Source organism: Capra hircus, chromosome 23 (genome assembly GCF_001704415.2).
Source record: "Capra hircus breed San Clemente chromosome 23, ASM170441v1, whole genome shotgun sequence".
In the NCBI taxonomy this organism is placed as follows: domain Eukaryota; kingdom Metazoa; phylum Chordata; class Mammalia; order Artiodactyla; family Bovidae; genus Capra; species Capra hircus.
Window position 1 is genome coordinate 18,582,755 of NC_030830.1, and position 22,377 is coordinate 18,605,131.

The 22,377-nt window shown below is 41.0% G+C and overlaps 2 protein-coding genes and 2 non-coding genes across 4 annotated transcripts; 3 read left to right on the forward strand and 1 right to left on the reverse strand.

Annotated features, from left to right (window-relative positions):
* Positions 1,582–1,653, forward strand: TRNAP-CGG. Its single transcript has one exon. It is a non-coding gene; the product is annotated as a tRNA-Pro (tRNA).
* TRNAS-GCU lies at positions 8,628–8,709 on the forward strand. The gene has a single exon. It is a non-coding gene; the product is annotated as a tRNA-Ser (tRNA).
* Positions 19,016–19,465, reverse strand: LOC102178584 (histone H2B type 1-J). The gene has a single exon (XM_005696729.1). The coding sequence runs from the start codon at positions 19,436–19,438 to the stop codon at positions 19,058–19,060; it is 381 nt and encodes a 126-aa protein (XP_005696786.1). The 5' UTR covers positions 19,439–19,465; the 3' UTR covers positions 19,016–19,057.
* LOC102178870 (histone H2A type 1) lies at positions 19,740–20,202 on the forward strand. Its single transcript, XM_013974065.2, has one exon. It carries the CDS (start codon positions 19,758–19,760, stop codon positions 20,148–20,150), a length of 393 nt encoding a protein of 130 aa, XP_013829519.1. The 5' UTR covers positions 19,740–19,757; the 3' UTR covers positions 20,151–20,202.

Here is a 22,377-nt window from a genome sequence, read left to right on the forward strand (position 1 = left end):
GTTAACAGGATGACTCAATCCATTATTTTGAAGTATTTAAGTTCTGAAAAAGCCTTAAAATATGCATCTGGGAGGTTTGAATTTTTCTTTTTTTACCTCTCACTTTCTATCACCCAATTTTGAAGCTGTTACCTAACACAGTAGGATGGGGAGAAGAGAAAATTGGGTGCATTTCTCAAAGGATAATCAAAATAAAAATCAAGAAATACAGAGTGAGAGTGAGGGTGGAAAGTAAACCACTTCCTTGTAATTTCATCCTGTTGTAGTCACTGCCTGTCCCACGGAATTCATGGAACCTTCAGTGGTGGGAAAAAAATTCAGAGTTGTAATCTATGTGCCTACTATGCAGACTAGGACTCGAATTCTATATCCTCAGTTTAAAATGTTGATGTAATCTTGACCGAACTACAGAAACTGTAAAGTATCTTAGAATTAAAAGATAAAAGAATCTGTAACTGCCATGTGAGTTATTTCATGTCCTTTTGAGGATTAATTCAGGCACTCTCTGATTACACAGAAAACACCAGCCTTTAATGTGCACTTTGTATAAAATTCCAATTTTTATGCCTTTCAAATATATATTCCATCTTTGCTGATCAAAAGTTTCTGCATACATGGTGTTATGGGTAAAGTAGAAAAACATTGGTAAGAAACTTTATTAAATAGTTAATTGAGTTGATGAACCAGCTTTCAAAGGAGCTGGCACTTCAAATTCCTTTCTCTGAATCCTTACTGAAATGCCAAAACTTTCTTCTAAAGCTAAAGATACATACAAGAGGCAGCCAAACTAAGCATTCATCTGCCAGCATTGCCTTTTTTCCAGCGAAGTCTTATGAGAAACTCAGAAAGCAGGGATGCCAATCTATAAAGAATTTGAAGACAGCTGCTTGCACCAAAGAGATCTTTGGGAATCTTTTTCTAAAGTGTTAGATCTTTGAAGGATTTTGTTCTTAGTTCTGGCAGAATATAGAGATTTCAAAGTCATAAAACAGATGCAAAAACAATGACCTGTACTTGGGGTACAATACTGTTTTAGGGGACCACGTATTAAAATAATATCTTGACAAAAATGCTTACTTATGACTAAGCAAGTTTTCAGGGGACTTGTCAAAGAAAATGTCAATTTCCTCTATGAAAGTAAAGTATAGAAAACTAATATGAATGTTACTCAAATTGTTTGTCACATCACGAAGTACATATTGAAATTTGGAATATATACTTAGACAAATTACGAATAAAATCTGAAACTAACAATATTGTGGGTCAGTTATATTTCAATTTAAAAAATATGGTTCAAAAACAGAGTACTTTCCTAATGTGAACTTTATGATGTAATCTTGTCAGTTAAATCATAGATTAGTATACAGGTGGAACTCACTTTGTAGTGGTTACTGTATAACTGACAGGAGGAAGGATGAAAACTTTAGTAACTTGGGCCTAAATTAAAAGGTCATCATAAGACCCCCCCAAATGTATATTAGTTGTTATTTAAATATAGGGGGCTCATACTTGATTCTGTGTGGGGGCAAAAAAATTGATTCTGGTTCTTATATTAAACATGGGAATATGGACCATATAAGTGGCTCGTTGGTCTAGGGGTATGATTCTCGCTTCGGGTGCGAGAGGTCCCGGGTTCAAATCCCGGACGAGCCCGTTTCCTTTTCGAACAATTCCAATAAATAATGAGGAAAAGTATTTTCTCTAATATTCTTGCCAAAATGATGGGATTTCATTGCATTGACAATGGGATTGTCTTCCGAGCAGCTGGGTACTTAATTCCAGATCCCCATGATTGGGAGGTATCTGGAGTGTTGATTCTAGTTTGAAGACGCCTCCTCCCCTCCTCCCCGCCGCCCGCCCCCCCAGCCCCCCACCCCCGCACCCACCCAGTTCCTGTTCTCCAGTGGATCTCTTCCCAAAAGTCAAGAACGAAGGCCTTGGGCACCTAGTTTGTGCCTACGTGTGTATGTGCCTACGTACGTACGTGTGCGTACTTGACTGGGTGGGGCGGAGCGGGGGAGTGTGAATTACCGTCAACCAGTACCTGACTCGGAGAAGGCAATGGCACTCCACTCCAGTACTCTTGCCTGGAAAATCCCATGGAAAAAGGAGCCTGGTAGGCTGCAGTCCATGGGGTCGCCAACAGTCGGACACGACTGAGCGACTTCACTTTCACTTTTCACTGTCATGCATTGGAGAAGGAAATGGCAAGCCACTCCAGTGTTCTTGCCAGGAGAATCCCAGGGACGGGGGAGCCTTGGTGGGCTGCCGTTCCTGGGGTCACACAGAGTTGGACACGACTGAAGCGACTTTGCAGCAGCAGCAGCAGCAGCAGTACCTCATTTCCTCTGGTAGAGATGTGGATTTGCGTTTCCACTGCTCTCTCCGACTTGAGTGATCATTCTCCCACTGGCAGCAGTTACAGGTACCTCACTGACTAAAGTAAAAGGCACTCCTAGTTGCTGCCGCCGCCACTCCCACTGTAATCAACGGTTAGGATGTAAGCCTCTTTCTTTTCCTGCCTTGCACCTTGGAGCTGCACTCCCTGGTCAGAGTTTATTTACCTATTCATTGAACGAATGAATATTCAGTGAATACTACGTGTCAGCCTCTGATGGATTCCAGGGATGCGATGAGGGACCAGGAATTTTAAAAAATTAAAAAAAAAACAACAAAACAGTTTTTGTTTCTATGGGATTTAATATCGCAAGTAACTAAATTTTGCAATTACCTCGCGTCCTAAGAGGAAGTGTAGAATTCCCACAGCACAAATATCCAGAGCCCACCTCTAGATTTCCGGGGAATATTGCCGGCCACAGTTTGTCCACCAGGAGAGAAAAACCAAGAAGAGAAATCACTAACACTTGGAAGTTCGAGGGCGTCTCTACCCCAAACCTGGAAACTTGCCATACCTTCTCCTTGACCCCAGGAAAGCCTCTCAATTTGAAACTGTTGAAAACGTTCAGGTGAATTGATTAATGAAATTTGGAAGATGAAGAAGATGGAGAGGGAAGGTATTAATCCAGTTACTTTGCTCATGCTAGCTAAATTAAGATATATCCTCAGGATAACCATCTTATGTGGTCGAAACTTAGAGTGAACACACACACAAATCACCACAGTTTCTTCCTTGCTTCTTGATAACTTAAGAGACTCACCTGCCCTGCTCATCTTGGTATTCAGAAATATTATCTCTTTTTTTCTTTTTTACCTATCCTTGTTATTTTTTGTCTTTCCTTGATCAATTTTGGGAACCCAATAAGTATGAAGGTACATGTTTGGAGAAGGGTTTCCTCCAACCTCTGTCCTTTAAGAATTTTCTCAGAATTCAAGAAGTCAGTTTTACATCATATAAGCAGATTAAATTATCCTTTTTCAAGGGATTTTACTATCCCAAGAAGGATGAGTTAAAGATATTGCCTGATAGTAAATTATCACTTGTAAAGTGATCTTTATAAGTGAAGCCCACAGTCAATAAACTAGACTCATAATCTCATTTTCAGTCATTTTTAGGGCCTAATTTTATCTGCAGACCAGCAATCAAAGATCACTAGAAATCTAAAGTGAATATCTAATATGAAAGACAGAGATGAACGTGAACTAAAAAAATAGAGGAAAATATTATGCAGAGAGGAGAAAAAAAATCTAAGGCATGTTATTACATCTATTCTTGTTTTAAAAGAGGCTGCTGTTCAACAAGGTAGCTCTTAGGTACAGAAATCTCAAAGTTGAAATTGTGGGAGTAGACATGAAAAGCTTAATAGAATAGTTGAAATAAAATGTAAAGGACATTTTCCAGAATGTGGAGTAATAATATAAGGGCACTCCTTCATATTTATCCAAATGAGCTGAAAATCTACATCCACAAAAAAATCTGCACATGAATTTTTAAAGCAACTTTATTCATAATTGTCAATACTTGAAAGCAACCAAAATGCCCTTCAATAAATTAAGCAATAAACAAACCATGGTACATCCATACAATGGAATATTACTAATAAGAAGAAATAAGGTATCAGGTCACAAAAAGACATGCATGAAACTTAAAAAACACATTACTAAGTGAAAGAAGCCAATTTGAAAAGGCTGCATACTGTGTGATTCTAACTATATGACTTTCTGGGAGAAGTAAAGATATAGAAACAATAAAAATATCAGTAGTTCTAGAGGAGGTATGGATGAAGATGTGGAACACAGGGCAATATAACTATTCTGTGCAATAGTGTAATGATGGATACATGTCATTATACATTTGTCAAACCCAAAGAATGTCTAAAGTGAAGGGTAAACCTTAACATGAAGAATGTTAATATGGGGTCGCAAAGAGTCGGACTCAACTGAGCGGCTGAACTGAACTGAACTGATTGGTTCATCAGTTGTAACAAATGTACCAAATAATATACAATGTAAATCGTAGGAGAAGCTGTGGGGGACAAGAGGAGGTATGTGTGGACTCTGTACTTTTGTGTTAATTTTTCTGTACACATAGAACTGCCTAAAAAATAGTCTATTAAGAATATGAACAGATTGTAACTAGGAGAGAATAATACTTTTGAAAAGTAGAAGAAACATATCGGAGGTTTAAAATCCAAGTATAAAAAATTCTAGGGAAAAAAAGGTAAAGCAAGAGAATACAGAACACATAAGTGAGAAAACTGACAAAAAAGTAAAGTTAATTTCTCAAACTGAAATAGATGATTTTTCCAAATTTAATGATGTAATAGAGCTCCCAGAACAGTGAATGAAAATAGACACACACAAAGGCATATCTTTCAGACATTTTAGTACAGTGAAGACAAAGAAATCATCTTGAAAGAAAGAAAAAGTAATTACAAATGAAACACAGTAATTAGAATGACTTTGTAATTCTCAAAAGCAATACTGAAATCTAGAAGAAAATGGAGAACTCTTTCAAAATCCTGAAAGAAAATATTCCCTAGAATTCCATACACAACCAAACATTTAAGCACGTATACGAGAAATATAAAAGATATTCTCCAACACCAAAATATGAAAAAATCTTATCTCCAATGAAATCTTTCTCAGGAAGACATCAGGATGAAAACTGTGTAGCTATAAACTGTATAGCTAGTACAGAAAACACCCACTTTCTTTTTTTGTCAAAGCTTTTATAGTTATTTGTGGTAATTTGAGAAAAAACTGTAATGTTCAGGAAATGAAAATATCATGAGAGACCAGTGAATGGTATTTTCCAATCATAATATATGAACAGTGATACTAATTCAATAAATATTATGATATAAGTAAATTCAGAAGAAAAATCAGTAGTAAGGGTGTCTGTATATGGTGATATTTAAGGCAAGGAAAGAGAAATGAATCCTTTTTTTATTTAAGAAATAATAGAAAATACTAAACTGAAAAAAATTTTTTAAGTAGAAATAAAAGCATCTGTATTAATTAAAACACAATTTGATCTCTGTGACAAAGACCCCAATGAACTGTACATTAAAGGAAGCAGAAAAAAAAGAAAAATAGCGTTAAGTCATGTCCGACTCTTGCAATCCCATGAACTGTCAGTCCCCTCTGTCTATGGGATTCTCCAAGCAAGAATACTGAAGTGGGTTGCCATTTCCTTCTCCAGGGGATCCTCCCGACCCAGGAACTGAATCCAGGTCTCCCACATTGCTTTATCCAACTGAGCTACACAGGAAGCCCTCATGATCTCTCATGTAACAGTCTGAAGGTATAATCAATCCCAGAGTGATATTTTAGCTCTAGGGTATTGGTTCTAATCTTCTATCTCATGGTTCCCTCCTTCCTATGGGTTACTGTTTCCAATCTCTTCATATTTCATGACACCTTCATTCCTATAATGCTGCCTTTTCCAGCAAGCAGATACAGTCAGAAGAGAGAAATGAATGGTATTTATTTCCTCTTATGAACATAACTTGAAAGCTTTACATCCGCTTTATCTCTAATGCCCTGGTTTAGAAATCGGCCCCATGACCACGCATCAGGGAAAGTGGTGCACTGTAATTTTTTCATGGATGGCTATGAACGCTACCAAATTTCCATTTCTTGGAAGGAAAGAACAAATACTGATGGTAACTAGCCATCTCTGCCATAGCATGATATTTGGAAACATGCTGGTAAAACAAAAACAACACAAACAAAAAGCCAAATGACTGAAAATCTTTGCCTCCACCAAAGGGGGAAGAGAACCACTTTCTAACACACACATATTTCTGAAGTACTTGAGATTTTGAAACGTGTGGTTAACTTTAATTTAAACATTTTAACTTAAAAAAAAAAAAGCTTCAAGCTGAGAACCAAGGGTGGATGAAAAAATTTATCCAGGTTCAAATGAAAAAGGGCAAGAGGACTCTATGAGGGAAGATGTCTTGTTGGAAGAAAGGGGAAATAAAATTTTTCTTGATACAAAATAGTGAATTGGACTGAGCATGAAAAATAAGGTGGAGGGATATGGGTTAAATTGAGGTGAAGATCCAGGCAGAACAATGCAGCCTACATTAAAATATAAGGACTTTTCAAAAAATATTTTAAATTTATTTATTTCTACTCGAAGGATAGTTGTTTTACAATACTGTGTTGGTTTCTGCCATAATCTATATGAGTCAGCCATAGGTATGTCCCCTACCTCTTGTCCCTTCCTCCCAGCCCCACCCCCCAATTTTATTTTTTTTCTAAAGGACTTTTCCAAGCAAGAAGAGAGATTGGTTCTCTGGGACAAGTTAAGGATGGTTTTCACTGAAGAAAATGTTAGAGCAACCTAAGGTAGTGTCCTCATGAAATGGAGTAGGACCATATGATGGTTGCCCCACACACCCCTCTCCATGTCTTCTGCCTGCCTTTTGCCTGTGAAAACTTAGTCAAAGAATAATGTTTAATCAGAGAAGTGACAAATGCTGAAACAAAGGAGACTAAATAATAACAATGCAGTCATTAAGCACAGTTAAGGACCTTTCCTCAAAGGCTATAGATAATATTCTGAGCCATGTCCTGTGAGCTGTCTTATAGATACCAAAACACCAGGTGGAGAAGTTAACTACGTGATGGCCAGACTGTACCCAGGATATGAGCTGCCACAATTCTGAGAGCTGACTGCAAAGAAATGGGAACAAGTGCACCCTGGAACTGAAGAGTAACTGTACCTAAAACAACCAGGATGATGCTGGTCAGACCACTGATGACGAATTTCAAGGTAACTGTTAGAGATGACTGTGCTGTTTCTGCATGTAGCTCCTCCACCAAGGACTCTGTCTATAAAAGCTTTCATCCCCTGCTTGTGGTGGGGGAAGAGCGGGGAGTCGGCCTGTGGACACATGTCCGCCACCTCTACGCTCAGTTACCAGCATCTGGAATAAAACAAACTTTCCTTTCCACCAACCTGGCCTGTTTACTAGCTTTTGAGCAGTAAGCTGCCGGACCGCACCCCCCTCCCCCATGCACCTTTAGGTAACACTCACACTATGAGTGTGAAAATGAAGCAGGAATCTCTTCCTACAGGATTTCTTCCATGTTTGCTGTTGTTTATCCTGTGATTGATTTACTTAATCTTCACAAGAAAAATCTTCATGACCAACTTACATTCTCAGATTTATTGATGTTTCCTGACCAGCCTCTCATGTGCTTCAGCACACCAGCCACAGTGATTTCCAACAGTTTTCTTGATATTCCTCACCTTTGAACATACCCCTTCCTCAGTCTGGGACATCCTCATTTTTCTCACCTCTAGAAAATTTCTCACCACAAGGCTCACCTTCAGTATTACCATCTTTTCTCAGGCATTTATGATTCATTATAATTAGTCTGTACTCATGTTCATTCATGTGTATGTTACTCATTCCATGAAACAACCAAACCAATCAAAACTCCCCAAAACAGCTAAAATAGGTTTTTTCACTCTTTCCTAGAAACATTTTTTCAACTCATTTTAAAAAATGAGTCACTTAACATTTTTAGCACTGCGCCCCTTGTAAGAGCAAATGAAAATTGGGAAACATTTCCTCTAGAAAACCATTCAAGAAACACACGGGTATTTGGAAGGAAAACAGAGTAAATGGTTCCTCTGATGCGGATGATCCGAGAGGAGAACCCCAAGAATTAAGGATTCTTTTCTACACAAATCACCCTAAAGTACTGCAAAAGGGGCAATAACATTGAATAGAAATTGAGCCCTAGTCAGAGTTCATCGTATAATTTTCAAATTATTTTATTAACCCCGCGTTAGGAGTCCACATTCGCCAGCTTCCCTGACAACGACTCCAGGGGAACTGGTTTTGGGAACCTCTGCTCCCTGCGGTCTTTTCGGCTGCGCTCTGGGGGTGCTGGACCAGGCTCCCCGGACGCGAGACAGTGACAGCAAACTCGGACTTGATGCTGAGGTGCCCCCTGCCCGCAGCGGGAGAAAACGAATGAAGGTCCACGCAAACGTGTTTCTACCAAGTCTCCTGTGAGCGCTAAGCTTGGGTTTTGTTTTTTTTTTTCCCCCGTCGCAGTTTTTCCAATCCAGTTCTTTGTCCATTCGTGTGAAAACGGGCCACCTCCACGTCTCCCAGCCATCTCCTAACCGTCTTTCTCTCTGAAATAGTGAGTTCCCGAGTATGAACTCTGAAATAAACCTTGCCAAGTACCTGAAATGTGAAGACGAGGTGGCCGAGTGGTTAAGGCGATGGACTGCTAATCCATTGTGCTCTGCACGCGTGGGTTCGAATCCCACCTTCGTCGACGTGGCATTTTTAGTAAGGAGAAAGGAAGATCACCTACCCACATCTAAAGTTTGAATTTACCTACGAGAAGGCTGCTCTTACTTCCCTACTCACAACTGTTACAGTGATATGTGAGGATTTTCCTAGTTTCCCTTGACCGTTGATTCGGCTATTGTCATTTGATGAAATTCCTTCAGGGAAATGGAGGAAGAGATAAGTAAAAGACAGACAAAGCTGGTAGAAACTGGAATTTGGTCTCTCCAGTCCCTCATTTTAAAAGTTATTACTCCAATGAGCAATAAAATAGGTTTATCAACAGATACAGTCAGCAGAACAAGCAGACCAAGGCAGAATTTGAATTAGATTCTCAAGAACAAATCTACTGACCAAAATTGAAGAAATGTATAGCACTGAAGCAGAGACATTACTTTGCTGACTAAGGTCCATCTAGTCAAGGCTATGGTTTTTCCAGTGATCATGTATGGATGTGAGAGTTGGATGGTGAAGAAGGCTGAGCGCCGAAGAATTGATGCTTTTGAACTGTGATGTTGGGGAAGACTCTTGAGAGTCCCTTGGACTGCAAGGAGATCCAACCAGCCCATTCTGAAGGAGATCAGCCCTGGGATTTCTTTGGAAGGAATGATGGTGAAGCTGAAACTCCAGTACTTTGGCCACCTCATGCGAAGAGTTGACTCATTGGAAAAGACTCTGATGCTGGGAGGGATTGGGGGCAGGAGGAGAAGGGGACGACAGAGGATGAGATGGCTGGATGGCATCACTGACTTGATGGATGTGAGTCTGAGTGAACTCCAGGAGTTGGTGATGGACAGGGAGGCATGGTGTGCTGTGATTCATGGGGTCACAAAGAGTCGGACAAGACTGAGCGACTGAACTGAACTGAACTGATAGCACTGAAGAGATGAGAACATGAGTTAAAAGATAAAGGAATTTGGAGGTAACTTAGTTTCAGATGACAACCACACAAACCACTTTCTAAGAGGCCACATTCAGTATGCTGCTTGAGGGTGGAACCAAGAATCGGGTGCTGAAGAGTGATTGGATTGGATATTTCCAAATTGTGCCCCTGAGAACTTGAAAATGAAGACACCCTGTGTAAAGGCCACATGAAAAGAAGCATCATTTAGAGACTGTCAGAATCCCAGGATTTGGTAGGGGAAATGGTTGGGAAAGTCTGGGTAGAGTGACTTGCAGGACTCCATCTGAGACTTTCAATGAATTGAAGGTTGTATCATAAAGCAACAATAAAGTGATATTTTACCCCATCGGGAGATTAAAATTTTTTCTTTGTGGTAATAGACTTGACACACACGTTTTTCACTCTACCACGTTGCAGCTAAAGTACCCCAAACTGAAAGAAAGGGTGTCCTCTTTCCCTGAGGTACTCATTTAATCTTCTTGGCCTGCTAAGTAATATCCTTGACTATACGTAAGGTGAGACTCTCATAAGCCACAGAATAGATATCAGACAAATTTTCCTGGGTGTACTTCCCAGGCTCTAATTCACTTCCACTGGTGAGTTAGAGTTCTTGTTCCTTACTTGTAGGCTTTTCATAACTAACTTTAAAAAGATATATTGCAGTTTTGCTTTTTCCTATTATATTTTGACCCAAGAAATGAATTTTTACTTTTATTTTAAAAATAGCTTTATTAAAGTATAACTGGTATATGATGAACTGCATATATTTACAGGGTACATTTTAATGAATTTTGACATATATATACACATACCATGACCCCAATCAAGACAGTGAACTTATCTGTTGTCCCTGAAATCTCACTGTCCCTTTTAGTACTTCTTTTCTCCTCTCCCTGTGCTGAGTTTTGAATCACATTTCTTTAGCTGTGTCAGAAAGATTGCAAGATGGTGTAACTAGAGGTGCAGAAATCAGAAGTTATTCAAACATGGAAGGGCCCCAGATGCCAGACTATGTACCTTCTATCAGCCTCTAAAGTCAGAGGTGGCCTATATGTGACACAGCATTTCCTCTACAGTACTATTTGCCACGAATGGATGAAGAAATAAGTGAAAAGGAAAAGAATGTGCAGGAATAATCTACAAGGTTTGGCAAGTCCTTGGAGTTCGGATATGTATTTAACTGGTGAAGAAATCCTCAAATCTGTAAATATATATTAAGAGAACTGGCAAGCACATGTGAAGAAGGAATGTGGAGAGAACATGAGGTGGATGAAAGAACACGCATTTTAGAGTAAAAATAAAAGTCTGCTTTCCACTAGTGGCTTTGCCAGTTAGCCATGTGACTTGAAGAAGCTATTTCCCCTGAGCCTCAGCTTCACATCTTAAATGAGGATAATGATATGTGTTCATGAAAAGTTAAACTGGACTCAATAAAACAATGTGAGTGATTCACTTTTTATCTTTCCCTGATCTAGTCCTGAATCAGTTCAGTTCAGTTCAGTTCAGTCACTCAGTCATGTCCGACTCTTTGCAAGCACGCCAAGCCTCCCTATCCTTCACCAACTCCCGGAGTTCACCCAAACTCATGTACATAGAGTCGGTGATGCCATCCAGCCATCTCATCCTCTGTCGTCCCCTTCTCCTCCTGCCCCCAACCCCTCCCAGCATCAGGGTCTTTTCCAATGAATCAACTCTTCACATGAGATGGCCAAAGTATTAGAGTTTCAGCTTCAGCATCAGTCCTTCCAATGAACAGATAGTGGCAATTATTGCTCAGGTCCTTTTGGTGGTATTTCAAAAAGTATCTCAGGTCATTTGTTTACAAGTGCAGATTTAAAGTAAGAAGGAGTTTAGACTGGAGACAAATTCAAAGTAATTCATTCCTTCATTGGTTGGACTAGATGGAATACTCCATCTAATATGGCCAGGGAGGAGACTATAGGTAGTGAAAAAAGGATGACTGAAATTTCAGAAGGTAAGAAACTTGGAGAAAATGAGAGCTGGTGGAGAAAGAAAAAAAAAACAACTAGCCAAAGACAAACACAACTGTCCTCAGTCAAAAGTCCACCAAGTTCTACTGCTAGATGAGCATGGGATGTCATCTACAGCACCACCCTCTAACGTTGGGTTCCTCTAACTGTAGGGGTAAAATGCAAGTCTTTTTGACCCATGTGGAGAATTCCTTAGACACTGGTGGTGTTTCTCTTCTGAGAGAAACATTAATCCAGTAAACAGTACTCTGAAGAAAGGTGGATTTGTCATTTCTTGTTAATCGAAACCCTGAAGCCAGCAAGGGTGCATGTCTTTCCTGACAGAATGGAGATTCAGAGAAGACAGAATATCTTGAAGTAACTCAATATGACATTTCCCTTTTTTTTGGGCATATAAAAATAAAATAATGCATGTAATAGTAATCATTAATTAGCAAAATTCATGAAGAAGGAGAAACCTGAATTTTTAACAAAACCTAAGGGTTTTTTTTTTTTTTTTAAGGGGAAGAAAACTGGAAGTTCAACCAGAAGAAGCGCTCGGAGAGTGGCAGGAAGTGGAGACAATTTGTTTTGTTTTTCCGCTGAATCATCCACCCAAGAAAGTAAAGTCTTTGAAGTCTCCCATAACAACAGGGGAGAATATTACTCCATCCATTTATTTAGAGATATACTGTGTGCCAGGCACTGTTTTAGAAGCTGGGGGATACAATCATGATCAAAGTAGACTAAAACAGAGAAATTCAGCTCTCAGTTGACTTACATTCTGGTGAAGAGGATGGTATGGTGAGGATAAGTCAAGTATACAGCATGTCAGATCTTGATACATATTATGAAGAACAGTAAGTAGGAATTGGAAATTTGCTTGGGGTGGCTCAGATAGAAAGATGACATTCAAAGAATGCCTCACCAACAGGACAAATACCTGTGTTAGGACTTCAATGTCCCTTCCTTACAAAGCACAGTGGTCCCATTCCAGGAAGGGAACACGAATTCAGCCACCCCACAACTCTCCTGACCAGGTTCAGCTCCTGAGCAGCTTGTCAAGAGACCCATGCTTCCTCTCAAATGAGCATCAGGCTTATTTTCAGGGAAGATGCAGCCAGTGTAATAACAGCTTTGGCCTGTGATTACCCTCCTCAGGTCACTGGTTCAAGTGCACCTGCTGAGAAGTCTTAGCTACTCTACTTACTAATAGGAAAGAATTCCAAGCTAGATAATGAGAAAATCAGGGGCACAACTTGAGAGGAATATAGCCATTGGCCATTTGAGTTAAAGGGGATGTAGAGAATCCACATTTATATATTTGCGTTTGTATAAAGAAATTCCAGACAGGAACATAAGAAACTAATAACGTAGTTCTTTGTTATTGATGAGAGGACTTGGTCAGATGAGAATTGTGTTTGAAGCAGTATTGTTCCTTGTATTTTTACATACGCAGTTATTAAAGTCTAGCAATGGACTGCCTAACAGAAACCACAGAATAAAATATTAACTGTATTATCTTAAAGTGCCACAAGATGGCGACAGCGTTTCCTGATTGTCGAGCCTTTGCGCGGGAAGAAGGGGACCACTGCTGCTATGAACTCCCCTGTGCAAACCGCCTCTCTCCTGGTTTCCTTAATTCAGTCTCCAGAGTTTCTCTTCACCAACAGTTGATTCCTTTCATTATCACTCCTTATTGACTGGAAGAGAATTATGTTCGTTAATTGGGCCAGCTTTTTAAAGAAACATTTTTTGGGGGGAGGGGAAGGGAGGCAGGAAAGAGACGCATTGAAATATACACAGAAGTTGACAGAGGAGAACAAGGTACTTCCAAGTGCCCATCAGGCAAAGCTTCAACAATTAACCAACATCCCTTGTGTTGTTTCTTTATCCACCCACCGGGTACACTGTGGGGGAAGGTTACAGTGTAAAGGAATCAAACATGTTTCAATCATGAATATTTCAAACATCCCAACAGATACAGAATTAAACAAAATACAAGATTTTCTCTCCAATGAAAATTTTTAAATGATTTGTAACATCATCCAATAACTAGTACTAGGAAAAAAATCTTCAATTGCCTCAAATACTTTATTTTTTTACAATGATTTTTCTGATTTGCATTCCATTAGATGCTGGATAGAGTAAAGAGATAAGATGATCACTCCGGAGGTCAGGGAGACCTCCCTGCACATAAACACGCCTTGTGGGTGGGGGTGGGGTCAAAAGGGAGGGAGTGCCATCCCATAACAGCTGATGCCAAACTTTCCACAGGCCTCAGTGGTGGAATCCATCTTGAAGAAAAGATGTAAGCTCATGCTGAGGCGTGTCCTAGAACAGGTCAGATGTGGGATTAGAATCAAGGTAATTGGCCAAAGGTAAACAAAGACCTGAAAGAACTGCCCTATATAAATTAACTGCCTCTTTACTACACTCCTCATTAGGGAGGATACCCACACCCTTTCTCTCTGGGTGGGTGTTTCTATCTTGTTTTTGTCTTTAAAAAAAAAGACAAACTGTTTCTCAGTGTGCTCTCCCACTTATGCTGTGTCTCTAAATAATAAATTTAATAAATAGAAAATAATAATAAACTGTTTTTAAAGTTTTTGCCTCTTAGAGAAATAAATTTTTTAAATAGGGCAAGAACCAGAGGAACTTTGCTTCTAGCCTCTAGCCCCTGGTGGATTTCTGGTGTTCATCCAAGCTACCCAGGTCTGGATTAAAGATTTACTGAGCATGGCCGCACCCATCAGAATAAGACCCAGTTTCCCCCACAGTCAGTCTCTCCCATCAGGAAGCTTCTATAAGCCTCTTATCCTTATCCCTCAGAGGGCAGACAGAATGAAAACCACAATCACAAAAAACTAGTCAAACTGATCACATGGACCACAGCCTTGTCTAACTCAGTGAAACTATGAACCATGTCATGTAGGGCCACCCAAGACAGACAGGTCATGGTGGAGAGTTCTGACAAAACGTGGCCCACTGGAGAAGGGAATGGCAAACCACTTCAGTATTCTTCCCTTGAGAACCTCAATAACAGTATGAAAAGGCAAAAAGATATGACACTGAAAGATGAATTCCCCAGGTTGGTAGATGCCCAATATGCTACTGGAGAAAAGTGGAGAACTAACTCCAGAAAGAATGAAGAGAAGGAGCCAAAGCAAAAACAGTGCCCAGTTGTGGGTGTGACTGGTGATGGAAGTAAAGCCTGATGCTGTAAAGAGCAATATTGCATAGGAACCTGGAAGGTTAGGTCCATGAATCAAGATAAGTTTGAAGTGTTCAAACAAGAGATGGCGAGTGAACATCAACATTTTAGGAATCAATAAAATGGACTGAAATGAGCAAATTTAACTCAGATGACCATTGCATCGACTACTATGGGCAAGTATCCCTTAGAAGAAATGGAGTAGCCCTCATAGTCAACAAGAATCTGTAATGCAGTTCTTGGGTGCAATCTCAAAAATGACAGAATGATCTCTGTTCATTTCCAAGGCAAACCATTCAATATCACAGTAATCCAGTCTATGCCCCAACCACTAATGCTGAAGAAGCTGAAGTTGAACAGTTCCATGAAGACCTACAAGAACTTCTAGAACTAACTCCCCCCAAAAGATATCCTTTTTATCATAGTGGACTGGAATGCAATAGTAGGAAGTCAAGAGATACCTGGGGTAACAGGCAAATTTGGCCTTGGAGTACAAAATGAAGCAGGGCAAAGGGCAAAGTCTAACAGTTTTGCCAAGAGAATGCCCTGATTTTAGCAAACACCCTCTTCCAACAACACAAGAGATGACTCTACACATGGACATCACCAGATGGTCAATACCAAAATCAGATTGATTATATTACTTGCAGCCAAAGATGGAGATGCTCCATGCAGTCAGCAAAAACAAGATTGGGAGCTGACTATGGCTCATATCATGAACTCCTTGTTGCAAAATTCCTACTTAAATTGAAGAAAGTAGGGAAAACCACTAGACCATTCAGGTATGACCTAAATCAAATCCCTTACGATTATACAGTGAAAGTGACAAATAGATTCAAGGGATTAGATCTAATAGACAGAGTGCTTGAAGAATTATGGACAAAGGTTTGTGACACTGGACAGGAGGCAGTGATCAAGGTCATCCCCAAGAAAAATAAATGGTTGTCTGAGGAGGCCTTACAAATAGCTGAGAAAAGAAGAGAAGTGAAAGGCAAAGGAGAAAAGGAAAGATATAAGCATCTGAATGCAGGATTCCAAAGAATAGCAAGGAGAGATAAGAAAGCCTTCTTCAGCGATCAATGCAAAGAAATAGAGGGAAACAACAGAATGGGAAAGACTAGAGATCTCTTCAAGAAAATTAGAGATACCAGGGGAACATTTCATGCAAAGATGGGCACGATAAAGGACAGAAATGATATGGTCCTAACAGAAGCAGAAGATATTAAGATGAGGTGGCAAGAATACACAGAAGAACTATACAAAAAAGATCTTCATGACCTAGATAACCATGATGGTGTGATCACTGGACTAGAGCCAGACATCCTAGAATGCAAAGTCAAGTGGGCATTAGGAAGCATCACTATGAACAAAGCTAGTGGAGGTGATGGAATTCCAGTGGAGCTATTTCAAATCCTGAAAGATGATGCTGTGAAAGTGCTGCACTCAATATGCCAGCAAATTTGGAAATCTCAGCAGTGGCCACATACTGGAAAATGTCAGTTTTCATTCCAATCCCAAAGAAAGGCAATTTCAAAGAATGTTCAAACTACCGCACAATTGCACTCATCTCATATGCTAGTAAAGGAATGCTCAAAATTCTCCAAGCCAGGCTTCAACAGTAGGTGAACTGAGAACTTCTAGGTGTTCAAGCTGGATTTAGAAAAAGCAAAGGAACCAGAGATCAAATTGCCACCATCTGTTGGATCAGCAAGAGAGTTCCAGAAAAACATCTACTTCTGATTTATTGACTACACCAAAGCCTTTAACTGTGTGGATCATAACAAGCTGCGGAAAATTCTTAAAGAGATAGTAATACCAGACCACCTTACCTGCCCTCTGAGAAATCTGTATGCAGGTCAAGAAGCAACAGTTAGATCTGGACACGGAACAACAGACTGGTTCCAAATTGGGAAAGGAGTACATCAAGGGTGTATATTGTCACCCTGCTTATTTAACTAATATGCTGAGTGAATCATGCGAAATGCCAGGCTGAATAAAGCACAAGCTGGAATCAAGGTTGCTGGGACAAATATGCAGATATGCATATTTGCAAATATACACCACTCTTATGGCAGAAAGCGAAGAGAAACTAAAAAGCCTCTTGATGAAGGTGAAAGAGCAAAGTGAAAAATCTGGCTTAAATCTCAACGTTCAAAAAACTAAAATCATGGTATCCGGTCCTATCACTTGATGGCAAGTAGATGGGTAAACAATGGAAACAGGAGAGACTTTATTTTTGAGCTCCAAAATCACTGCAGATGGTGACTGCCGCCATGAAATTAAAAGATGCTTGCTTCTTGGAAGAAAAGCTGTGACCAATCTAGACAGCATATTAAAAAGCAGAGACATTACTTTGCCAACAAAGGTCAGTCTAGTCAAGGCTATGGTTTTTCCAGTGGTCATGTATGGACATGAGAGTTGGACCATAAAGAAAGCTGAGTGCCAAAGAATTGATGCTTTTGAATTGTGGTGTTGGAGAAGACTCTCGAGAGTCCCTTGGACTGCAAGGAGATCCAAACGGTCTATCCTAAAGGAAATCAGTCCTGAATATTCATTGGAAGGACTGATACTGAAGCTGTAACTCCAATACTTCGGCCACCTGATGTGAAGAACTGACTCCTTAGAAGAGACCCTGATGCTGGGCGAGATGGAAGGCAGGAGGAGAAGGGGATGACAGAGGATAAGATGGTTGGATGGCATCACTGATTCGATGGACCTGAGTTTGAGCAAGCCCTGGGAGTTGCTGATGGACAGGGAAGTCTGGCATCCATTTGGTTGCAGAGTCAGACACAACTGAGCAACTGAACTGAACTGAACACAGGTCTGATTCCTGGGCAGGGAACTAAGATGTCTCTTTAAGGCTGCTCACTGCTGTCTCTCAGAGATCAATATATGAGACATTATGGAGGCAGTTTCCAAATGCTGGATAAGCTGTTAGAAAAAGCTCAAAAATGGGAGGAAATTTTGGGCAGGCAAAACTCAAAACTGCGGGTTGAAACATGGGTATGATTTTGGGTCAACAAAGGGGAAGAGTACCTCTGATAGTGGATTTAACAAAACATTAATTGCTTTTAGGCATTATTACTATGCTAACTTTAGATCCATTTTAGATAAATTAGGTAATTTCATTGAAAATTACCACCTAAACCAAAAAACAAAAACCAAACAACAAAATAAACAACCATGGTGGACTTGTCCAAATGATTTATAAATCATGGCTTTTTACCCCAAAGGGACACATAATTTTGAACAATAATTTAGAGAAGCATTGTGAGTGCCTGGTTCTCTTTTGTGACAACCTGAATAACGCTGGTCCTCTTCACTGGTTCTAGGCAAAGTCAAAATAGGATTTAAAATACCAACCAAAGGAGTGTTACAATAGAAACTGATCTTTGTTTTAGAGGAAAGTCTGAGACAAACGGCCTCAAGTTTCTCTGCGTTCATTGAACCGCAAAAGTCGTGTTTCGTCTCTTGCTGTTTCCTATTTTATGAATATAGGGCAAAAGGAAAGCAGTATCCTAATTAGAAACAAAGCGATAGTATTTCTCAGTCTGAAAATATCCATCAGGTTCCTTACTCTCCAACGAACATTTCGAGAGGAAGTGATACATCTTATTCTCGAAAGGGACTAAGCGCTAAGAAAGACGGAAAAATGAAAAGCAGGATGAACTAGCCGAAAATGTTTATTCAAGGAGCTTGTGAGTGCCTGGGCTGGGCGGCAGTTAGTCGGTTTGTCCCGCGCTCGGAAACCAGTGGTTCCTTCCCCGATGCCGGCAACAAATCAGGACCTGGGAGGAAGGGCTGGCGCTCACCCGCCAAATTTAAACTTCCCGCCTAACCTCTGCACCCAGGCAGGACTCAAAACTCCTTGTCCCAGACCGGCGACTAGGAAGTATTTGTGTCATGAACTAAAGTTCTCTTACTTAACCCTAATGGTTATCAGAACGAGTAGCAAAGCTCTTCTCACATGCAGGAAATTCCTGAGTAACAAACAGTAAAGATCAAAGCCAAGGTTACACAAGGAACTTCAGAGCTTTGCCAGGGTCAGGCAACGTTATATTACTGGATCGCTAGCTTACTGTGACAAAAACTCCTAAGACTGTTCAGGAACTGCTCTACCTCCCAGATCACATACTGTAAAGAATCACAAAGACCCAGGGCAGAAGGAGAATAAGCATCAGCTCTTTCTCTGAGAACATGGGTGGCTCTTAAAAGAGCCGTTAGAATCGTTTGCAACCGACTCAGCTTACTTGGCACTAGTGTACTTGGTGACAGCCTTGGTGCCCTCAGACACCGCGTGCTTGGCCAGCTCCCCAGGCAGCAGCAGGCGCACGGCCGTCTGGATCTCCCTGGATGTGATGGTCGAGCGCTTGTTGTAATGCGCCAGGCGAGATGCCTCGCCCGCGATGCGCTCGAAAATGTCGTTTACAAAGGAGTTCATGATACCCATGGCCTTGGACGAGATGCCGGTGTCCGGGTGGACTTGCTTCAGCACCTTGTACACGTAGATAGAGTAGCTCTCCTTACGGCTGCGCTTGCGCTTCTTGCCGTCCTTTTTCTGAGCCTTGGTCACCGCCTTCTTGGAGCCCTTCTTCGGGGCCGGAGCAGATTTAGCCGGTTCAGGCATGACAAATAACAGGTTAAACAAGTTCAAGCGAAGAACACACAGAAGATACGATGACTCCTTTTTATATACAAGCTCTTATGCAAATAAGGTGATAGGTTAACGTCTCAGTCTTATTGATGGCCGTTCAAGAAGACGTCAGAAATTAGTTCTGCCCAATTAGAACGCAAGAATACCAATTCGCATTCCCATTGGCTAAAATGAAGCCACAATCCTAACCAATGACATGCCTTCTTTTCGCGCCTAATGAGGGTTATAAAAGAAATGCTACCCTTGTAATTTCACTCTTTCGGTAGCCGTTTGGGTTGAAGTTAGGGTTATAATGTCTGGGCGAGGTAAACAAGGCGGCAAGGCTCGTGCCAAAGCCAAGACACGCTCCTCGCGAGCTGGGCTCCAGTTTCCTGTGGGCCGTGTTCACCGGCTGCTCCGCAAGGGTAACTATGCCGAGCGGGTCGGGGCCGGCGCTCCAGTATACCTGGCGGCGGTGCTGGAGTACCTGACGGCCGAGATTCTGGAGCTGGCGGGCAACGCGGCCCGGGACAACAAGAAGACCCGTATCATCCCGCGTCATCTGCAGCTGGCCATCCGCAACGACGAGGAGCTGAACAAGCTGCTGGGCAAAGTCACCATCGCTCAGGGCGGCGTCCTGCCCAACATCCAGGCGGTGCTGCTGCCCAAGAAGACCGAGAGCCACCACAAGGCCAAGGGCAAGTAGTTGCCTGGATTATAGTAACTCCGATGAGTCCAAACCAAAGGCTCTTTTCAGGGCCACCCATAGTTTCAGTAAAAGAGCTTGACATTTGTTAATAATGTTGGATGACAGAAAAATAACAAAACTTAGTAGGAAAACTTTTGGCTTCATATAGTGGCATATATGGATTACAGGTCAAAAACCCTTGGTGTAAAATTTGGTCAGTTTAGCTCATTCTTTTTCAACTTATTTTTTTCACTAAAATTGCTTCTTCCTACTTCGAATTTTTTAGCACTTAGTCTACTAATACCTCACTCATCCTATTACTGTATGTTTAAAATTCTGGTATTAACATGAAGTAGAGTGAAGTGAAGTCGCTCAGTCGTGTCCGACTCTGCGACCCCATGGCCTGTAGCCTACCAGACTTCTCGGTCCATGGGATTTTCCAGGCAAGGATACTGGAATGGGTTACCATTTCCTTCTCCAGGAGATCTTCCCGACCCAAGGATTGAACCCGGGTCTCCTGCATTGTAGGCAGACGCTTGACTCTCTGAGCCAGGAGACCCTTACATATTAACATAAGTAAGACTTATTGGAATAAATGTTGACAATATCTAGCAATCCTAGACACCGATACGGCTTATCAAAAAAGTAAAATGTTTGACTTTTAACAGGTTGTTCAGGAGCTATGTAACCCAAGTGATTTCATTCATTATTCAAATGTGTTTAATTGTGTTTATGTCTTCCAATTGTAGGGGGGAGGGGAGTTACTTTTCTGCACCCTTGTGAGTTTTTGACAGAGAGCCTGTAAGCAGATGGGTTAGGGGTTCCCCAGAAAGAACCAGCAATGGCTTTCTCCCTCTCTCTCTCTCTCTTTTTTTTTTGGCGTCGCCCTGCAGTTTGTGGGATCTTAATTCCTCGATCAGGAATTGAACTCTGGCCCTCGACAGTGAAAGAGTGGAATCCTAACCACTGGATCACTAGAATTTCCCAGGAATGGTTTTGTGACATGAGCCATTTTGGCCAAATTCATTTTTTTATATAAGCCTAGTGGCAATGGTTGTCATTTAACAGTCTCGGTAATTGATCTGAAGAGAAGTAAGAGAATGCAGGAATAAAGGAAAAGCAGTAAAGAGATACTGCTACTGCTAAGTCACTTCAGTCGTGTCCGACTCTGTGTGACCCCATAGACGGCAGCCCACCAGGCTCCGCCGTCCCTGGGATTCTCCAGGCAAGAACACTGGAGTGGGTTGCCATTTCCTTCTCCAATGCATGAAAGTGAAAAGTGAAAGTGAAGTCCCTCAGTCGTGTCCAACTCTTTGCATCCCCATGGACTGCAGCCAACCAGGCTCCTCCATCCATGGGATTTTCCAGGCAAGAGTATTGGAGTGGAGTGCCATTGCCTTCTCCGAGTAAAGAGATAACAGTTCAGCAATAAAACAAAGTTCTAGTTCCTCAAGGCATATAGATAATCTGATAGTCTTTGAGTTCTGCAGGAAGGACCCCACCTACGTGGAGGATAGAATGATAATTTTGCCCCTGGTGACTTGAATCAACCTTTGCCCCAGTTCTATGCTGATTTCTCCTCTGCTCCAGACCCTTTATGAATACGCATGTTCCCTTGACTTAAAACCCCCAATTTTGCTGTTCAGGGAGAAACTGCTTTGGGAATATCCCTGATGTTCTCTTTAGTTGCTTTTTGTAATAATAAATCCTTTCTTCCCTCTGATCTTTGGCTTGGTTGTACCTTTTGGTTCGATACCCACCAAGGGGCAAAACCCAGTTTTCAAATAACAAGTCTTGTAATAAAAGACAAATTCTAAAGAGAAAAACAGGTTTCTTAACATGTGTACCTCATGTAAACATGGAAGAAATCCAGGGAAAAATGAATACCTCCCAAGGTGCCTTAGAAGGCCAGGAGTTCTCTGGAGGCTTTCACTGCTGATAACGCAAATTCAATCCCTTATTGGGGAACTGAGATCCCTCAAACTTATGAGGTATGGACAAAAAAAAAAAAAAAAAGAACTCCACCATAAATACTATTTGCTGTTGAAGATGTGAGGAGGTTAGTTATGAGGAGGTTACCAGGGAAACAAGAGTAGATTCTCTTAAGCATATTTAAATTGATACCTTCTCTATTGTCTATTGGGATTAAAATTGTCCTTCCTGGTAGAGTGGAGGGACATCTCTGTCAATTTGTGTCCAACTTTTAGGAAAATCAAAGGAAGGCAAGAAGACTTTCTTGGATCTG